The sequence below is a fragment of the Scomber japonicus genome, chromosome 4 (genome assembly GCF_027409825.1).
Source record: "Scomber japonicus isolate fScoJap1 chromosome 4, fScoJap1.pri, whole genome shotgun sequence".
Lineage (NCBI taxonomy): Eukaryota > Metazoa > Chordata > Actinopteri > Scombriformes > Scombridae > Scomber > Scomber japonicus.
In genome coordinates this window covers 6,405,480-6,426,916 of record NC_070581.1, presented here as the reverse complement: position 1 = coordinate 6,426,916, position 21,437 = coordinate 6,405,480, and the positions used below count along the sequence as shown (strand labels likewise).

Genomic DNA, 21,437 nt, shown 5'->3' with positions numbered 1-21,437 from the left:
TTTGAACTTTGACCTCTGTAGCTCTTGCCCATTTCTCACTGCCAGCTTCTGTATCATATCATAGAAAATGAATGGGTGTGAATGTTTTTTGTCCGACAGTTTGAATAGGTGGAACAAACAGAACTTCATTTAAAACTATATTAAAAAGTCTTCCTGTAGCTCTCAAGTGAGGAGAGAGACTCAGGACATTACATTTAGATACATAAACAAACAAAAACAAAAATCATGGGGATATTTGAACTCTCTCCATTTCCCCACCTCCTGCTCTGAGTCTATTTGATGCCTGCCATCATGTGGATCCACCAGTTAGCCTGCACGGTCCAGCCCAGCTGCTCACACAGAGCGATTTGCTGGAGGAAGTGCTCCCTGGCCTCGGCCTCGCCCTGTTCCTCCTGGAGCGCATCCCGCAGGTAGCGCATGTCCTCTGCGGCGCTCAGCTCGGGGATGCCTGTCAGCAGCATGAGGGAGAAGAGTGTGACCAGCAGGCGAGAGTGGGAGCGCAGGGAGAGGTACGCTTTGGTGCAAGTGTCCTGAAAGAAAGGAGAAAAGGACAAGAAGGTAAGATAAAAAGATAAATATATACATTCACACAAGCTCTATGCACATACACAGGATTGATTTATTGATTTCTGATATCACCCATCCCATAAATGTATGGAAGGTTTGATGCAAAAAAAAAAAAAAAAAAGGTTATCAAAGAAATTGTGTGCAACAAATTATACAATGGCTTTGATTTTCTTTCTTCTGGACTGACTTTTCTTTCATCTTCATCATCAATGACCATCATTAGCTGACGCCAAAGAAAAATCACACGCTACATTGTTAGACTGTTTGTGTCAGACAATGTCTATTCACTGACATACGTATTTGTCAGAGACAAATAAGGGTTGGCAAGATGAGCAATAAAAAATATGTTAAAAATAGTTTTAAAAGCAGCATCAGGTTTGTTAAAATGTACATTTAGTATTTTTGTTGATTTTATATCATTTGAAATGGCATTTGCACCATTTTCTTTACCAACAGTAAGACTGAATGCTCCTGAAAATGTCAAATGGTGTAACCACAAAAGAATGATACATATTAAATATTTTATCCACCTACAGTGTATTTAAGTGGACTTATACAAATAATTACTTCATTTAAAAAAACTGTAATGTTTCCTGATTGACATGATTCCCCAGATTAAATATACATCTTTTATGGTTACACTACTTAGACATTTTTGCCATAATCCTCTAATATATTCTCTCAAAATGGATTAAAAGCAGAAAAAGAATGTGTGCAAGTTATTCATACATTTTATATTTTCACATATTAACCCTTTAAATTTGACATACCACATGGACACAAAATCCCTCATTGACCTGTATGCTTAAAGGATACGTCTGACGATTTGCTACATTTTTCTTATTCAACAAAAAATGCCACAAAGAGACCAACATTTATTGTGTGTGCATCCAAAGCCTGATATATCTTCTGTATATACTCTGTGCTATAGAGCTCCTCTGTTGCTTAGTAATACATTAAATGAAGCCTTGCACTGGATGGCATGTTCGTTAATTATTATGAATGCACCCACTGCTGTTTATTTAAACACACACCATCTTCCCATGGAGACTCATTAGAGCAACAATTCTGTAGCAGAAATGTATTCAATAAATATTTGCTGAAGGCTACTGATATGACTGACCCTTTGGAGACAATACAAAATGTCATACAATTTGTTGACAGTAAGAAAAATACATCGTTACAAACTTTAATTACATCCACAATTACAGCTGTGCACACAATCACATCTTCTCACCATGAACCGTTGAAAGTAGAGGCTTTTGCGGCCTTTGACCCTTCCCATGACATAAAGGAAGTCAGGCGTGAGGACGAACGGAACGCGCTCCCTGCTCACACCGAGGAAGTGCTTCCTGTTACCCAGGATGTGACCGAAGTCGATGTGTAACAGATTCCCTAAAAATACAAGAGCATCAGTCATTTTGTCAGGATTAAAGTGAAATGCAAGAATAAGTGCAGTCTCTGAACAAGGATTTATGGTTGTGTATACCTTTGTCTGTGATCATGATGTTGTCATTGTGACGGTCTCCTATACCCAGTACATAGGTGGCAACACAGTAACCAGCGCAGGACTTCACAAAGCGCTCCACAGTATTGTAGTGCTAGAGTCAAATGAGATCAAAGAAGAACAGAAAGAAATTCATAGAAAATAAAGCAATGCATTAAAAAAAACTATTTCAAGCATACTACACTATTTTCTGATAAAGTATTGTGGTGTGTGGGTGAAGCTTGAAATGCCTGCTTTCAATTTTTGAAGGAGCAATCATTTCTATTGCAGTAGCTCTGCTGTGTGGCTTTATCTTTTTCATTTATTCCATTTGACTTGCAATTTCCTGAAGTGGGCATTTGGACTTGAGCCACTCAAACAGAGCGTCATTTCTGAAGGCTGCATTCGTTCCTCCGTGGCTCCTCTGGACAGCGGCAATGGTCACTGCGTTCCTCACAATCTCAATCATACCTGTTCAACAGAAAGGTCATTCAGTTCACATAGAATAGGAGACTATTTAAAAGATCTAAGATCATTTGTGTAGCATTGGGGTATTTTACAGTGTCTGTACATCAAACTTTGCCCACATACTCTCTTTTTAATCTCTTAATTATAGTCCAATATGCTTTGCCATCCTGTATTTGACTAAAAAAAGGGAAATCCAGTTTACTTGGCTTGAGACTTTTTAAAAACATGAAGTTTGTGTTACAAAAAGTTGATAGATGTTGTTTTTCAGTAGGCAGATGAAGGATGCTATCAAGTTGCATTAAGAGAACCAACACTACCAAAAGGGGTTAGGGTTAGGGGCCATAGGTTATGCTTGGTATGAAATAGTTTGTAAGCAGCATTGTCTGACTTGATCAGAAATCAAATGTGTATATGGTTGATCTGAACGATTATACTCGAGGTCGGGGTGGAAAGTAATCATGGAGAGTTGGAAAATCATTTCAGGTGATGTAATTCATGTTAATTCAGGGATAATGCTGCACACTTGCTGACTGGTAAGCATTTGGAGTGTTGCACTTGGTTGTTAAGACGAACGGGGACAGAAAAAGTTGTGTAACCTGGCTCCTTTCCTCCCGATGCACTCAATACTCGATGGTTTCAGATAAAGTTACAGAAATGGTCAGACGCAGCCAGCTAAGAGTCCATTGTCAGAAAGCTGGGGGGGAGGGGGGGGGGGGGCAAGCAGTTCTGATGAAGTAAATGTAAATGTCTCTGCTGCTTTGATTTCAACCATTCTTTTTTTAACCCTTTAACTAACAGATGTCATTGGAATCTACCCTCAAGTCATTGAGATAAACTCTAAACTGAAAACCAATATAAGGGGCAGGAAGCATTTCCTTGGTGGCATATACTAGGTACAATATGTACAAAGCCTGATCCTACAATATGATGTAGGAATGTCAAATAGGTGAAGTAAAACAAATACCCTAAATCACTATATTGAACTATTCATGGCTAAAAACTTAATATCAAATTATTGGTCCCAAATACCAGGGCCAGGACACTTCAGGAAATTGGAGATTTTGGGTGTTCTTAGTCACTTATGTCAGTTGGCTAGTTGTATTGACTTTATAAACTGTTGTTCTTCTTCTTGTTTGAACTACATTACTGTTCGTACCTATGTTGTGTCCTGTGGAGATGCAGCCATATGGAACAAGGTTAAGGTCCAGAGATTTCTCCTGCCAGATAGAGTCCATCAACACCAGCGTCTGTACAGAAAGAGACACACACCAAATGTAAAACACATTCACCACAACATTCAAGCTATTAATAAATAAATACATAGAAATTCCCCTCACTTGAAGAACCAGCATGTCCTGTCTGAGGTCGTCCCCTTGTTTGAAGATGATTCCGATGGGTGTAGACAAGTTGGGTGACGGCATGGGAGAGAACTCCAGCCACAGAGGTTTCTTCTTCGAGGCCATCACTTTGCATTTGTCCAGCTGGGTAAGAGAGATACGTGTGTTAGTGAGTCTTAAAAAAGTTATGAAGTCCTACAATAACACACACAGCGTTTTCTGCCACCAGGTCACTGTCTGTCCAATCTGATCACCCACACAGTCCTGATGATGCAGATTAGAGTTTTGGAGTCTTATACCTACCCTGTTGCTTATATAGTCATGAATGTTTAATTTAACAAAGGGCAGATAAATAAATGCAAAACCGAATTCAATGAAAAAAAATCACATATTTATCATATATATCAAAGGATTATGCATTTGTACACACGCATATTTAAATATACAGTACATGACAGCTGCTACGCCATCAGCCCATTTTGATTACTCAGGAAAATAATGTTTTTTTTTCAGATGTAGAACTTTTTACACAGTACAGTATAAACAGCTGTGGATAACAGACACTGTAAGAATCACCAACATTTATTAACAGATCAACCCTGATGTTTAAACCTCAGATGTTTGGAGGCTTTTCTTATAGATCAAATCATCAGATGGCAGCCTGGCAACGTTTCTCCGGAAGCAGACGTGGTTCTGAGACCCATTTTCCACAAAAAGACCAAAAACTAACTCTGTGCTGCATATTCACCGTGCATACAGCTACACCACACAGATGACGTCCTAAATTCATTCTGCAGCATGACAACCCTAACCCGAACCCTAACCCATGACAACGAGCCCAAACATCCAGCCAGAGTCATCAAGAACTATCTTCAGTACATCTAAGTATAAGGAGTCCTGCAACAGATGGATTGGCCAGTCAGTCTGAGATTACATAAAGAGACAGAAGCAGCTAAACACAAATAATACCTTTCACTGTTTTCCATAAACATTTCACACCTGTAACCACATTCCTGTTTAAAGTAATATGGAATAATAACTTGACTCTGTGGAACGTTTCAGCGTCTTTTAACTCATTGATTCGTTTTTTTGTTTCAGTATAACTGTTCGCATTAACATTGTGTCGCAGATGTAGCAGGGAGCTGTTTTCAGTCGAAGGTGAAGGAGTTGCCAACCCCTGGCGGCTGTGGCTCAGGAGGTAGAGCGGTTGATTGGCGGTTCTATTCCTGGTTCCTTCAGTCCACATGACACTTAACCAACGATGTGATGAGAATTGGCACCTTGCGTGGTAGCCCCTGCCATCAGTGTATGAATGTGTGTGAATGGGTGAATGAGATGTAATGTAAAAGCGCTTTGAGTGGTCTTAACAACTCGAAAAGCGCTCTGTAAGTACAGTCCTTTCCAACCAATGCTATATTTATACATATATCACTGTATTCCTGTTCACTTTTTTCTTTTCATTTTCACATTATTACATATTATTATGTGTCAGAGGCATTTACAAAAGTTCAGTCAATCAAATGTGACTTTGTGCGAATAATCAGCCACACTGTACATATAAAACCACACTAATAGTAGCTAACAGAGAAATATAGAGAGAGATCGTTTTCATTTCCAGTACAATGTGTCAGTACTCTAATTCATTTACAACAAGACCCCGTTTGAGTCTGCTTATTATTTATTGTTCGTTTTGACTTTTCTATTTTGCTGCTGTTGCTGTAAATGTCCCTGTCTACTAATAAAGTCTTCTTCTTCATCTTATCTATGAGCTCCTTCAGTGTAAAACATGCATTTTAACAAAGAGATCCTTTCACATTCTGACTACTGTAGGTCAGAGTAGCAGCACAAAATGAACCGCTTTAATTATGTTCAGCCACATTTAGGTTAATTTTGGGTTGGTAAATATTTAACTCACACTCATTGCTGCTTCTATAACACCATATTCAGGTCAGAGTGGAAATGTCCTTAAACTTCTCTGATACAACACCTATAGTATGTTAAATCACACCTATACTGACCTCTTATGGTGTTTAAGTGATTTTTAGGACACAGCAGCTGGATTTAGACTAAACTGCAGGTGCAGCTTAAACCTCAGCCTCTTAAATGTGTCCTAAACCTTAAACTGCAGCTGAAGTGAATGACAGAGCAATAACCAAATGAACTGTTTAAGGATACAGCTTGTTACACTTTCCTCAACTGGCCAAAAAAAATCAAATAACAGAAACTATTAGTAACAAGTCACACCATTGATAGTTACATATGAATACCGTATGTGGTTCAAAATGTTTTCTGAATGCCGTTTCATTAAAGCATCAGGACCACACAAAGATAAAAAGCTGAATGGCATTACTATTCAAAACACTGTCATTTAACACTAACACACAACCAGTCTGCACACACACACACACACACACACACACACACACACACACACACACACACTTACCAGGATCCTTCCGGCTTTGATGCGGGGGTCAAAGGGCAGCAAGAATTCATCTGGCAGATTACTGTTTCGAAGAAGCTCTTGAAGCTTCAGTGGAGCTGAAACAGCAGCAGAACAGGAACACAAAGACACATTTAAGCAAATTAATTTTAGTGATGTTGCTCCCTTAAGGCCTCCTGAATGATTTTAGCCTACAGTAGGAGCCCAACTGACATCTTGAAAATCTCTGATGGTTATGTTCTTTTAAAGCTACTGAATCAGCTTAATTTGATTTTAAATGTGCTCAGGCCAAATGACAAGTGTAAAATAGAGTTCCAAGACACCTGGTACATGAAAGAAAGTTCATACATGTTCAAGAGATCTCTGTTTTTCTTTTTTCTTTTTTGACTTATACCGAACTACTGGGTTTATAGCCTGATCATAATTTTTGCATGAGGCTGTATCAAAGGCTGTAGGCTGTATCATCATATTAAATTGTAAAGACTTGAATATTTTATAGTCTAATTGTTAAGTAGTAAAACAATAAAGTTAATTAAAATCAGGTAAGTGATTTTTCTAAGAAACACCATTATTTAGAGATGTAACAACAAGAATAAGATCAAGTGCCAAACATGAAAAAGCCTGTAAAAGGAGAAAAGAAGCCACACCCTGGAACAATGTATATGCAAAAGAAGCTCCTCTTACTCTTACTGAGAAGATATGCATTTTAACATGATCACCTGTTCCTCAATGAATCACTGGCTGATGAGCAGCTGGTATGTAGCACCACTTTATATACAGGCAGAGGCAGGTGTCAAATTAAAGGAAATTTGATTAGACAAGGTGTTGGGTCACTGCAGTATGTGCCACCAGAACAGCTTTTTCTCTACTGGAGGGATGAACACCATTCTTCTTGAATATATATTCCCTTATTTGGGGTTTAGAGGATAGTGGTGGAGAGCATGTCATGTCACAAACAGCCTAAAATCACCCATAGGAGATGTTAATTAAATTTTCATCAAGTCTGTAATAAACTTGAAGTTTAAAACAACAAGTAGCCCTTTAATTTTAATTTAATTTATTTTCAATTTAATCCCTTTGCATGTGTCCTACCTGTGCTAGGGACGTCGTTTGGATAGTGTTGCTTAATGATCATAGCGACCTCCTGTAGAGCCTCCACAGCCTGGACCTGCTGGGTGAAGCTGTTGAGCATGGCCTGACCGCAGCCCAGCAGGTAGGCCTCCAGAATCACAGCCATGCGTTGGCGGAAATATGGACAACCTTCCACCTCACTGCGGACATACCAGAAGAAGAAGTGGCCGATTCTCTTGCTCTGCAGTGAAAGAGGAGAGAGTTAGTATGGACTGAAAGAACAGAAATGCCACAGTAGAGCGACACAGCATGAAAGAAGTGAGGTTTAGGAGAAATAAATGGCAGTTTAGAGCTCCCAAATGAGCTAATTTCAGTGTTACTCTTAAGCATCTGTGTTTTATTTAAACTTCAAATCTCGCTTCGGTCAAAAAAAGGTTTTGCTTAACATACTTCATAGTTTTGGTGTTTTAATATCTGCATAGAACGATGCATGTGCAGATTTTGACACTAGAAGGCAGTTTAAGAGGTGAGATTTGTGACATCACAAGTAGTTTGGATACAATCTACAGTGTGAGGTGTAAACCTCACACTGCCTCTAATGCACAAACACTGAAAACAGACTTTACAGTGATGTAGGAGAGGTCTTGTGTCAAGTAGTTTTAACTTATATGAATAAAAAGACAATGGTTCATGATTTTATTTTTTTGTAATCGGTAGTCACTCTCATGACTGTAAATTAATGATGCAGGCATTATAATCTTTCAGCATAAAATATGTTAAAAGATACAATTCATTAATTATCAGTGATTATTGAGTTAATAAACAAAATAACAGAGCAACAGTGCACAGATGTATTCGAAGTACTTAAAGGGGAGAAATGGCAACAAAATTGGCAAAATAATTTATTATTTACATCCATATGTACTAATCCTTACATAGTATGCAGGGTTGAGAAGGTTTGGAAATGTAATAGGTTACCGATTACTATTTACCCATTTAAAATGTAATAAATAATGTAATAATTTCAATTACTTAATCAAAGTAATGTAACTTATTACATTTGATTACTTTTCAAATGTCCTAATGAATGTATTCAGTATACAGATTTGTCTCTCATTTGAAAATGTATTCATTAGTTCATGTAGATTTTGAAATATAAAATATAATAAAGATATGTGATAAAAAAAAAAGTCAAAAGTCTGACATGGGCTTAATTGGTTCCATATAAGGATTTCAAATAATTAAAAACAGTAATAAATGTATTCAGTAACATACTAAATATTTAAAAAATGATGAAAAAACTCTCCTGAGCAAAATCTTAAAGGTGTGATTTCAGATGTAACCTCCTTTGTAATCATCAACATATTCAGAACTTTTTTAATTACACATTTTTTCTCAGTAACTGTAATGGATTAAAGTTACATTTATTTTGTAATTTAATTGTTGTAACTAGTTCCTCCCCAACACTGGTTGTATGGTATGTGTTGCAAACAGTGAATATTAGGACTCACCCCCAGAGCTCTCCGGATGAGGTATCGAGTGAGGAAACTGTCGTGGTAAGGTTCCACTTTGAGAGTCTGTATGAATAAACAGGATGGAGAAACTCTGTAAGTAATGTCGTCAGTCTATAGTCACAACCTCACTAACCCCCACACCCACATAGATGAGGAATAAAGGGACTTTCTGCTTTGCTCACAATGAACAAGAGTCATAAATTATGTGGCCACTAAAGTGTGTTTAACATTTTTCTCAGTTGTCTTATTATAGTAACTGACTGCAGAATGAATTTATAGCTGTTACACTATGAATTAAAATAACATCTTCATATCTGCAATCATTGATTCTTTTGCACCACCTCGGGGCAATTCAACAAGCTATAAACACAACACTGACATATTATCACATTATCACATATGTTGAGAAAAAATGTTACAACGGAATTACATGAATTAAAATGATAATGACTTATTAATAGAAATATGATCATTTATTTTCTATCTGTCATTTTTTAAGGTCAGCAGAACATACTTTTGTCAAGTCTCACACTTCTATATTGACAAATGATTGTGGCTAGATACAAACACATACCTGCACCAGCTGCAGCAAATACTTCAATACATCATCATTAGACAGGCTCTCCAGTCTCTGGACTGCTAATCTTCTGACCGTCTCATCTGCAAAGTCCATGCTCAACAGCTCCAGGGCCACGGTTAAGTCCAGTTCACCTGGATCCCATTTTCCAAGTAACCAGTGGACATCCTCAACCACTCCGCGGTTCATCCAATCTACACTGCGCAAGAATTGTGGGAGGTTGGAGGCGTAGCGGACGCTCTCTTCCCGGAATCTTCTGAGGCAAGCCTTGCTTGTGTTGAACACTGGAGATGGGGATCTTAAGGTTATATTATCTTTTGATTGGCCCTGGTTTGGTTTCAGATGCAGGGAGGAAGGATCTGGGCTGAGAAAGTTGGATGGGGGTGAGGAAGGTGTGGAGGAGGAAGGTGCAGAAAAAGAAGCAGTAGATTTGGTCGGGGAAGGTTTGGAGGTCAGGCTGGCAGAATGTTCAGAGGTGCTGAAGCTGTTTGGGAGAACCACAGGGAAGCTGTAGCGGTCCAGAAGGAAGCTGATAGCCATAGAATCAACTATGTCTGGATTGGTAGCGGAGGACAGTTTGTCTGCCTGATAGGTAACAGCCTCTTCCTCCACATCCGGGTAGGACCACATGTGCAGAGTGTAGGGCCCTTGAGTGAGCACAGACCTGCAGGGATGAACAAGTGCAGAGTGTCATCCCCATAATTACAGTTATTCACACAACATATGTATGTTGACCAAAATGTGAGTTTTCAGATATGAATACATATGTAACACTAATGTGAAGCTGCAGAATCATATAAAAACCTCAAAATAATCTATCTGCATCATTACCGCTACAGTGACTGGGGAACAATGTTACCTTACCGTATCCGTACCGTGTTATTAATAACTTTATGCTACTTTCTACTAGACACTGATGACCTTAAAAATACATTTTCATATCCAAAGAACAGACCACTGTATTGTAATTTTGAACCTGCTCATATCTGTGAAGTCTGAAATGTAAAATTGTGAAAGAAATTCAACCGACTTGTGGCTCTTTAATAAGCCATGCGGGGATTTTTGGACAGAGCATTGTGCATGAAATGTATAATTTATAGTTTTTTGTGATTAAAATGAAGAAAAAAAGTCTTCAGAAATGCTCCTATTCCCTGCCAGAGGGTATTGATTGAGGGCTGTGCAACTGCCAGAGGGTCATGTAGGGAACAAGTGAGTATGTAAACTTGCTGTAGCCTACATACCATGGACAGGCATCATGTTATAGGCAGTGACTCAACATTTAGTTATGTTTACGCAATTTAATGTGAGGCAGGCGAGCAACTAGTTCAAGTTCAACTTCAAGAAATCTTTCCAGAGGGGCAATCTGTGGTGCAGCCAGCAGCAAAACGATAAAAATAACAATAACAAACTAATTATCTATCTAACCTGCTGACACTTTGAGATTGCTGAAATGTAAAGTGCAATACAAATTAAATGTATTATTATTATTGATGGCTTGATGGAGGATGTGTTCATGTTTGTAACTTAGATAAGAAGGAGCCTTTAGCAGGAATACTAATGTCAGTTTTTCAGAGTCTTGTGTTGTTTAGCAGGATGCTAGCAGGCTCAGTGTGACCATCATCTTCCTATGATTTAACTGACATCATAACGTTATGCAAAGATTTGATTTACTGATAACTAACACTATTCTGTTGAATTCATGCAAAACTAAGGGAATCATGAACCCAGAGAATTTCAAATGAACTCCATTTTTCTCCATTTTGGTTTCTGATTTTTTTTCTCAAAGGAGAAGACCGGACAAGTGATTTACCTAGCAAATACGTATGCTACAGTAGACAATCCTATTTAATTTCAGTTGGACTTTAAAACAAATGACATTGTACAAAAAGACAATGACAAGTACCTGAAAAGTAACTGACCTGTGATCTATGAGGAGAAGATTGACAAAGTAGAGTTCCTTCCCCTTCCCTTTCTGCTGGTCTGGTGCTTTATTGCCTGAGGTCAATGGTGGCTTTGTGTCTTTGGTTACAGGGGAGCTGTCATTACCACTGGCAATAATTGTGAAACCCAGCTTGGCTCCACGTGGCAGATCCCTGAGGAGAACATCAAAATCAAGCCACTCATTCCACAGTACTTCGTCTGCGAAGGCCTTAGAAAGGGAAGACACTGAAGAGAGAACCTTGTTACCATAAAGAATAGAGGCTTCTACATAAACAGACTGAGGGCATTTGCTTGGAAGTTTTGGGATGTCAAAGCCAAGCAGTTTGACACGGAGTTTCCTGTTACAGTCCCATAATGATATCATGTAGATGTCATCCACATCCTTCCCTTGGAGGCAGAGATCTTCATGGGAGCTGAATTGGCCGCTGAAACTGTCAACAAGTGGCCAGTCAACAAACTTGACAGTCTCCTCGACAAGCTGTGACACAGGGATCACAGACAGGTGGAGATCCTGATTGGTTTTCAAGCACTGTCGAACCCAATGGAAATCAGTGAGGGGGTAGTCTCCAGATAAAAACTCTTCCCTTCCTGAGACTTTCAACGCTAGACTATCAGAAATGACGTAACCACATCTCTGGTCTGACATCACCCTTCTAAAAACCTTAAGAAGGACATTAGGTGTTGCGCCCAAATCAACGTGTATGCTGAAGCTGATTTGGTTCATGTAATGGAGGTTGACAGGGAGCTTTCTTTTTAGCCAGTCTAGTAAGTCGTTTGGGAAAGGAACGTATGTTACCCAAGGCTCTGTGGCATACAACTCGTAATCCCGATTCCTTAGCTCTTGTCTTCTTGGAGATGCCAGTTTCCTGCGGGTAAATGTTAGCTCACCCAGTCTGTCTGATGCTTCTTTGTCCAGGTCATGTCCAATCAGGTAAGAAAGAAACTGCTGTTGTTTCTGTTTCTCCTCTGAATCAACTGCCACCAGCGGTTTTACCACTATGTGTGCCAATAGCTGGTCAGTGTCATCACATGACCATGGAATGTCTAGTGTCCTGATAACTTGACAGTCATCGTAGGCCTCATACCAGTCCTCTCCCCTGGCATATAGCAGAGTGTATTTCTCTGGGTCCAGTATTGCAAGTGGGTCTGGATGGCAATTCTGCTCCTGTGCCTGAAGGTATAGAAACAAACATTTGAAAAATCTTGTGGTGGCAGCTTAATTATAGGTTTAAAAAAGACTAAGAGTCTACAGTCACAGGAACCACGCAACTAGAATATAAAAAGCAGTGAAAAAGGTTTAAACAAGTCTGAGAGTCTGAAATAAATTAAAAAAGGTGTTGCATTACAGTTATACTGGGGCCCATTGATTCCAAGCTCAAGAGGGAAATGGAAGGGACCAAGAAGGTACCCTTGTCTTACCCTCTCAGTAGGGCAAATTGTGTCAACAAAAAGCACATAACTTGAGTAGTACTTGAGGATGCCAGAAGGTTACACTACAGGGAGATGAAAAGGGTAAATAGATCTAGGGTATTGAAAAATAGAATATGTATGTGTGTAATGTATACACACACACACACACACACACACACACACACACACACACACAGAGAGACAGACAGATATATTATGTTGAATATATTTACTTCATCTGGAATGTGAAAGAGGATTTAATGCATCCTCAAGAGAGAAAGCTGTTTAAGTGAAAGTAGATATCTGTAATATTTACTGAACAAAAGTGGTGGGCCGGCAGATGATGAGTATATTGAAAAAAATCATCTGAGGGTTTTACCTCAGACAGAGAACAAAGAACAATGCAAATTTCAAACACACTTCTGAACAACAGGTTACCTGTTCCCAGTGGTTTTCCTACCTGCATGCAGATGCGTAGTCGTAGCTGGTGGACACTGCATTGAGCAGGGAGGACGACTGACACAGACCCAAAATCCATATCCACATTGTAGTCCTCTTCACCAGGCTTAAACTCACAGACAAACTTCAGGTTGTTCTCAGAGCAGCTTTGAGTCAATATACCTGATAGACTGTCTCCAGCACGTGAACCAACTGGTTGATTCAGGAGCAATGTGGGATCCATCACTACTTTTAAGTGAGCAAAACCTGAACATAAATAGTTTTTTAAAGAACTCTGTTCTTAAGAATGTAACCATGTGTAATGATTTACAGGATGGTAATATGGCATTGCCAGTAATCTATGGCAAAGCAACGTATTAACTAGATCTCTTAACAGGCTCTCTTAAGATTCTGAGGTGGAGTGTGTGTGTGAGTCTGCACCTGTTTCACTGTTTGAGAATGTGAGTTCCCTTTCTGTGACTTCCTCATTCTTTTATATCACCATACTGAAACACCAACATCAGTAAATACATTCACTGAGAATGTAAATGATTGGACTTCCTTGTTCCCTTTTTGCACATAGATAACAAATTATAATAGCCTGACATTTCTGACATTTTCATAGTGTCGCCTGTGTAATGTAATGTGTAGCAGTTTGACAATGGTTTACTTGACAATAAATATGATACACAATGAAAATAATAAAACAGGTCAAAACGATGCATTGTTGAATGTCTCACAGGAATGTGCCAAACTTGTTTGGGTTGTTTGGCTTGCGGTCAAAGCACAGAGCAAGTCTGTGAAGGTGCTGTCAAATGGAAGGTGGATTCAACTTAAATTCTAAAACTGGAAATAGCAAAAAGAAATGCAAGTTTAAGTGTATAACCTATTTTAAGTGGATTACTCCTACTACATGTCACTGTGATTAGTATTACCAGTCTCCAACATATAGTACAGTACTCTGTATGTATCACTTTATTCCAAGTACTTTATTATAGACATTCTGGCAAAATCTCAGTAAGTCAAAGGAGTGTTGTTTGCACTTAAATTGAAAAGAACACTTTGTTTTACTATTAACTGCTTGCTACTGGTTCCAAGGCCAAAGGAAAATGCCTGGGAATTAAAGATCACCCTTGTATCTTGTATTAAACATTATAAAATAAAATAACAATTAATAATAATTATGGCTGTGTTTAAGCACTCACAACAGCACGATTACAGTTTTGAGGTAACATGCTAAAAGTCACTGTTGAGTTTTTCGATGTTTTTTTTTTTACCATGGACATGGATCCTTCCCTAGCCTTCACCAAGTGCTGCAAGTGCCTATAACCATACAAAATGTTTGATTATGCTTTAGTTACTACAAGCAGATACTATATTGTAGTTATTGAAGGGAAAACAAGTGAAATGTGTTCTTCTGCAGATAACTTCAGTATCGACATTTTGTGACATCATTCTTCTGGTTCACACGTTCAAGATCAACACTGATCAGTGAATAGGTCAATGCTACATTCATCTGTTCCTTTATGTATTACAGGGAAGTGCTTAATAGTGTACAGCATGTTATCTAATTGAAGTATCATTTACATGAGGAAGTACAGTAGTTCTTCTTTTCATTCTTCAAACTACAGGACTTAGTACAGTATTTCCCCTTCAATAAGTCAGTCCCTTTTCTATAATATGACAGACTGAGAAATTCTTGTGCAACTGAGTTATACTTGTGTTGTAGTATAGCAAATGAGCATGAACTACGTGTGGCTGAATTACTGAGGTGTTGCCTTAATGTCATACTACATTTGTTAATAAATGCCAGCTTAAAGCAAGCGCTGCCTTGATCTCACATAAATGATATGCTGACATTTATGCTGTCTGATCTGGATGACTTTGAACCCTTTGATTAATAAACCAGTTTACACGCTAATGTAACCCTACCACAAGTGAGTTCATTTTCTCATATTTAAGGCGGGATCAACAAATGTCGATCAAATTTTCAAAGTGAACTTGCCTTCTATAATTTATTTAGCACACAATCTACTGTCCATGGCCGCCATGCTGGATGTAAACAGAGGCGCTCTACGGGCGCCATCGCCTTGAGCCCGCCTCCCCGTTCGGTGATTGGTTCCCTATCTCAGGCGAAAATCTTGTCTTGGTGGACTGACTGAGCGAAACAATCAATCAATCAATCAATCAATCAATCAATCAATCAATCAATCTTTATTTGTATAGCGCCAAATTACAACAAAAGTTATCTCAAGGCTCTTTACACAGAGCAGGTTCTAACAGAAAGAAACGTCAGGCAGAACCAGACTCAGAGAGGGAGAACATCTGTCTTGACCGGTTGGGGTTGAGAGGAGAGAAAAGAGGCTCTGCCTCCCATTCTACTTTTAGATACTAGGAACCACAAGTAGACCTGCATGCTGGGAGCGCAGTGTCTAGTAGGTTCATAAGGTACAAAGTGAAATGTCGCTGGAAAGAGAGCATGGGTTTACCCAGGCTAACCCTTTGAGGCTGTCACTTTGGTAAATAGTAAATGAACCGGATTTTATACAGCACCTTTATTAGTCATCAGACAGCTCAAAGCACTTTACACTGTCAAAGTCCCCCCCCCAGATATAAATGGGCCCAAAGTAAACTCTGTTACAGTTGTTACGACCGGCTCCAGGCCGCAACAAAAGAGGGAGATGTACACGGACTGAATATCAAACAATCATCTTTTATTAAAGAAGGCTAACAAAAACAACTAAGATGAGGTGTGGAAGTCAGTATCAGTAGTGTCTGGAGGTGTAGGAAAGCAGTGAGAAATATGTGGTGCATGTTGTCAATGTTAAAACAAGATAAAGAAACACAACAAAAACAGACTGAGGGTGGTGTTGGCTGAAGAGACCAGCACACAAATCATCTGGGCAGGCGGCTTAAGTAACTTGGGGAACACTGGCCAGGTGTTCCCAATGAGCTCATCACCTGGCACCCTGGCTCCGCCCAGCCAAGGACCTGCAACAGACACAGACAATACACAGTACCAAGGCAACAGGCTCTGGGGCCGTCACACAGTACATTATTTGCAACATTTATTTATTCTTTTTCTTATTGTACATAATCACAAAAAAACAAACACAAAAAAACAAGACCAGTTGGTTACAGGGATAGTCAGTGATAGTGTCTATAATGACAATTCTGCAATTTTCTGTAATAGTCCCAGTAATATTTGTTGTTAAAATCTACTGAAGTAGTTTATAACATGATATGGTTAAGCAGCAAAAAGGTTATAAATACAGTTGCAAGATGAATACAGTACATTCCACTCATATCTTTGGATGTTTGATTTTAAAGAGAGCTTATTTTAATTAGAATTGTCCCTATTCTAATGATCTGTTAACCCCGTCCTTTATTTTCTGTGGACTCTGCATTGAGTGTTTTGTCAGAGTTATTGTTATTCAAGGTGCTTTAACTGTGCACCTTCCCCATTGCCTCTATTGCACCCCCCCCCCCCCCCCCCCGTAACCTTTGGCAAATCATTTAGATATAAATAACAACCATAAATACCAAAATGATATACAATCATAAAAATCACAAATACCAAAAATAGCGTATGAAACATAGAAACCGTTTTGGCATATAAATATAACATAAAGAATCAAATTATCACAAATTATAACATATTGCTAATAAAAAATATAAATAAAATCCTATATTACACAAATATATAAATAGAACAACATACTTATAAATCAATATTACCCAACCTCCTACAGTTTAAACCAAGAGTCAATACAATCGTGTGCAGACTGATTTCATATTATTCTTAACAATTTCACACACAACCCAGAAAAAATGACATATTCACAGTATATAGTTTTTTTTGGTAGTGTGACTGTTTTTTAAATGTTTGCATCAGTAGGCTACCATATAAAATGAGGTGGGCTACTCCTACCTCAGGCTTTCAGTGAAGAGACCTGAGGTCAACCTCCCCCCGCCCCTCTCCCCATGTCCTAAGCTGTTAGTTCACAAACTAGAACGAGGGAGCCCACTGCAACAAGGTTAATGATCCACATGGTGACATGATATCATTGATGTGACGTGCAAAAGTAATAGAAAACCGATCTGTTTTCCCCTTTTTTTGCTGAAAATCTTTAAATAAACTCTTGTTAAGTGGAAAGTCATGAAAATGTTAAATGGACTGCATTTATATAGTACTTTTCTAGTCGTATTGAGCATTCAGAAGGCTTTACAATATGTGCCAACAGCCACCCATACATTCATACATGGATGTATGGGATGGTAGACGCTGCAATACAAAGTAATCTTCAATACATTCACACACAAACTCACACAACCATTCACTGTAATTTGGGGTTCAGTATCTTACCCACAGACACTTCAACATGCAGACTGGGGCTAGTGATCGAACCACTGACCTAATAAATGGACGACCCATTCTACTTCCTGACGACTGCTTTCTTAAGGGTCTTGGAGAGAAAGGGAAGGTTAAATATAGTTCTATAGTTGGCTGAAACATCTGGATCAAGATTAGACTTTTTAGGAAGAGGTTTAACTGCAGCTATTTTAAAAGGACTGTGGTGCATAGTCTGTTAATAAAGACAGATTGATCATATCTAGTAACCAAGCTAACTAAGAATAAAACTTCCATAATCAGCCTAGTTGTCATGTGGTCTAAGAGGGGTATCAAATAGAGTACAATGAAAATGGCATTAGATTAGATTAGATTCTTTTTATTTCAAATGTGTGAAAGAAGAAAAAAACCCCAAACAAACTAACATAAAAAACAAAGAAGCACAGTGGTCTCAAGGGAGTGGGAAGAAGTAATCACCACCCCTACTCCATAAATCAATGCTTGCTAGAATAATAACTTCCTCATATATATATGAACATAATCTACATAATAATGATTTCTTATGTCAATATTCCTATATATATTTATATTTACTGTTTTCAATATATAAATCATTGCTACATTTTTCCATCAAAAATAACTACATACATGCATACATAAAATCACTGTTATATAAAATATAAAATAAATTGTGTCTATTTTAAAACTTATTTAAGTTATTAGTCCCATCATGAACCATACTATAGGCCTCATTACTTTTCATGATCTTTTTATGTATATTTATGACCTGAGTATACATTTAAACCTTTACACATCCATGTATGTAAGCATGTATTCATGCACATATTGAGCCTATCCAATCCTCTCATTGTTTCTCACTTGACAACGCCCTTCCTTTTTTAACTGTAAGATAAATACAGTGTAGTAAAAAGTACATTCTCCTCTGAAATGTAGTGGGGAGAAGTATAACGTTGTAGAAAATGGTGATACTCAAAAACACATTCTCAAGTAAAGTGCAAATACTCCCCAGTACATACATATATGTATCTCCACAGGTGCAACATCAACAGTTTAATGCAAAGCATCTCATAAAGCCTCCAGCAGCTTACAACTGTGATTCAAAAATGTTGTCAGTGATTAATGAATGGCTACCATACTGGCAAGAAGCTACACCTTGTTTTGTAGATATTCAACAAATGAGACACAGGCATGGTAACTGGGGAATTTTAGAAATGCTTGTAGGTATATTTTGACCTTCTACTTCCTGTCTTTAAGGCCTTCCTGCTCTCATGTTATAGTTAATGCACTGTCATGAGAGTAATAGTAAGGTTGATTGAACAATTGTAGCGATCCCTGGACTTCTGTACACCTGCCCCAGTCTTTGTTGCTGAGTGCTGTGATTCAATGCCTTTGTTTCAGTGCACCCAGAGGACTAGAGGGCTGAGTCACAAAGAAAAAACTAAACGTTTAAAACAGTCTCTCCTCCAGCAGCGTGACAGTCATCTTTTACTTGAAATACAATCAAATACTCACATTTTGTACTTAAGTAGAAGTACAGATATAAAGTACAGAACAGTACTGATTCAGCTCCTATACTCAAGTAAAAGTAAGAAAGTACAGGCTCTGAAATGTACTTAACCCTCCTGTTGTCCTCTAGTCAATGAAGGAAGGAAGGAAGGAAGGAAGGGAGGAAGGGAGGGAGGAAAGGAGGGAGGAAGGAAGGAATGAAGGAAGGCAGGACAGGAGGGAAAGGAGGGAGGGGAGGCAGGAAGGGAGGAAAGGAGAGAGGAAGGAAGAAAGAAAGGGGATTCAGGTAGGAAAGAAGGAAGGGGGGAAAGGAAGAGAAAGAGGGGAGGAAGGACAGACAGTAGGAACAGTCAAAACAGACGGGGTCAAAAATTAAGTACGAAAGTAAAACCTCACTGACTGACTCACTATCTGTGCACAGTACACAGCATGCGTTCATATGGTAGGAGTCTTCCTGCTGCTGTCATATTCCTGCACTGCCTGCACACTTTGTTGGCACTTCCCTTCCAATAGCGGAGCGCACACACCAAAAGAGGGAAAAAAAAGATTGGTTTTCTATCGTTTATTTGCATGTCATCATGTCTTCTTTTAATAAAGTGAAACAAGTAACGAGCCTGTTTTAACAAGAACGTCCAGATATGTGTGTTCAAATGTAGGGAGTCAAAGTAAAAAGTCGTCAGAAAAATAAATACTCAAGTAAAGTAGAGATACCTGGAAATCTGTAGGCTACAGCAACGAACCGTTCCCGTAAAGCAACACGACTACACTTAAACTGACAAATAAACCGATACAATTACAAAACAGTGTTCCCAAAATACAACATCCACAAGCTGCCTCGAGAATTGCCCAACACATTTTTTTCAAATATTGCAGCATTTTGCAATTTGATTGTCAAACATGTAAACGAGCTTAATGACTGGACTTGCTTCTCCAGTTTCCCTGATTGGATCTTCTCTTGCGTTTTGGTGATAGAGATGAGATGGCAAGGAAAAACAGTCTCCAGACCTTTTTTGTTGTGCATATTCATTTCCCTCCTGTTATCGTCATAAAATCTGTTTGTTCCAGCCGAATTCCATCACCGTAAAAAACTTCACATTGGACTCCACCTAACCCGCTTGAGCTCGGTTTTGACGCATGATGTTTCCAACTCTTATCCACTCCACTCTGCGCACACCCTCGCCTCTAGTCTCAGTCCATCTCTGGAACAATTTGAGCAGCGCCATTCTCATCTCCGCGTTCCTCAGCCCGTACACCAGCGGGTTGATGCACGGTGGCACTATAAGCATCACCAGCAGGGACATATGGAGCGTGGCGGCCGTTGCCGAGAGGATCTCATTCCCCTTACGCACGCCTTGAGTTTGAGAGGACAGTGACACCATAGCCACGGTCCCCTCGACTTCCCACAGTACGTCTGAGGTTGATTTGAGCAGCAGCGGCAATAACTGCAGAAACAGCATGCCACAGTAGAAAATCACAGTTTTACGCGCTGTGGTGTTGACTGCGTTGAACGGCATCACTGCGTTACGCGCGGCTTGGTACATCCTCGTGTAAGAGAAGGCATAAACCAGAAGGCACAGCAGCAGAGTAAAGGTACCCGTGATTTTCCGATAGACAGCAGAGGCGCGCGGGAAACCCATTTGCTGCTCCATCGTGTCCGGTTCGCACAGTAGCCCCCTGGTGAAATGATCATAATGTTCCGTTCCTGTGCTGTGCAGCAACACGATGTTGACGACACCGATCGACATAGCGTAAACCCAAATGAGGCTCAAGACTAACCGCAAGCGCACAGGAGTGAGGATGACCAAGTAGTGGATGGCGTGGCACACGTACAGGTAGCGCTCCAGTGCCATGCAAGTGATGGTGACGAGGCTGGAGAAGATGCTGGTGGTCCCTACAAAGTACTGGAAGTAACACCAGGTGCTGAAAGCCATCGTCCGGCGTTGGACTAGTGAGTGGATGACAGCGGGACCGAAGGTGAAAGACTGCATAAGGTCGCTCAATATGAGGTTTTTAAGAAGAGTGGAACGCGGCTCCCAGGAGAGATCATCCGAAAACCCGAGGCTGAACAGACTAAACCCGTTAATCAGAAACGAGACGAGAGTCAGCAACACAAAAACACATATGAGAACTGGGATTGCTTGTCCATATGGCAGTGCGGATAGAAAAAGGCAGTGGTCAGCGTCCAGGTGCGGCTCAGTTTGGTTCTCCTCAGTGAACCAGTTGCATTGTCCGGTTCGATTGTTTGCCGTCATCACCGCTTCCGTTGGCATGTCTGTCGGAACAGTCAGTCACTTATGTTCTAATCAT

The 21,437-nt window shown here is 39.4% G+C and overlaps 1 protein-coding gene across 1 annotated transcript; it reads right to left on the bottom strand.

Moving 5' to 3' along the window:
* Window positions 1–237: 237 nt before the first annotated feature.
* si:rp71-17i16.5 (phosphatidylinositol 4,5-bisphosphate 3-kinase catalytic subunit gamma isoform) lies at window positions 238–21,382 on the bottom strand. Its single transcript, XM_053317320.1, has 14 exons — window positions 20,242–21,382; window positions 16,112–16,243; window positions 13,275–13,519; window positions 11,383–12,575; window positions 9,461–10,127; window positions 8,884–8,949; window positions 7,394–7,613; window positions 6,305–6,399; window positions 3,859–4,002; window positions 3,678–3,768; window positions 2,394–2,524; window positions 2,057–2,168; window positions 1,805–1,962; window positions 238–530 (listed from the first exon to the last, which is right to left on the bottom strand). Exons 1-14 carry the CDS (start codon window positions 21,380–21,382, stop codon window positions 273–275), a joined length of 4,653 nt encoding a protein of 1,550 aa, XP_053173295.1. The 3' UTR covers window positions 238–272.
* Window positions 21,383–21,437: the final 55 nt, after the last annotated feature.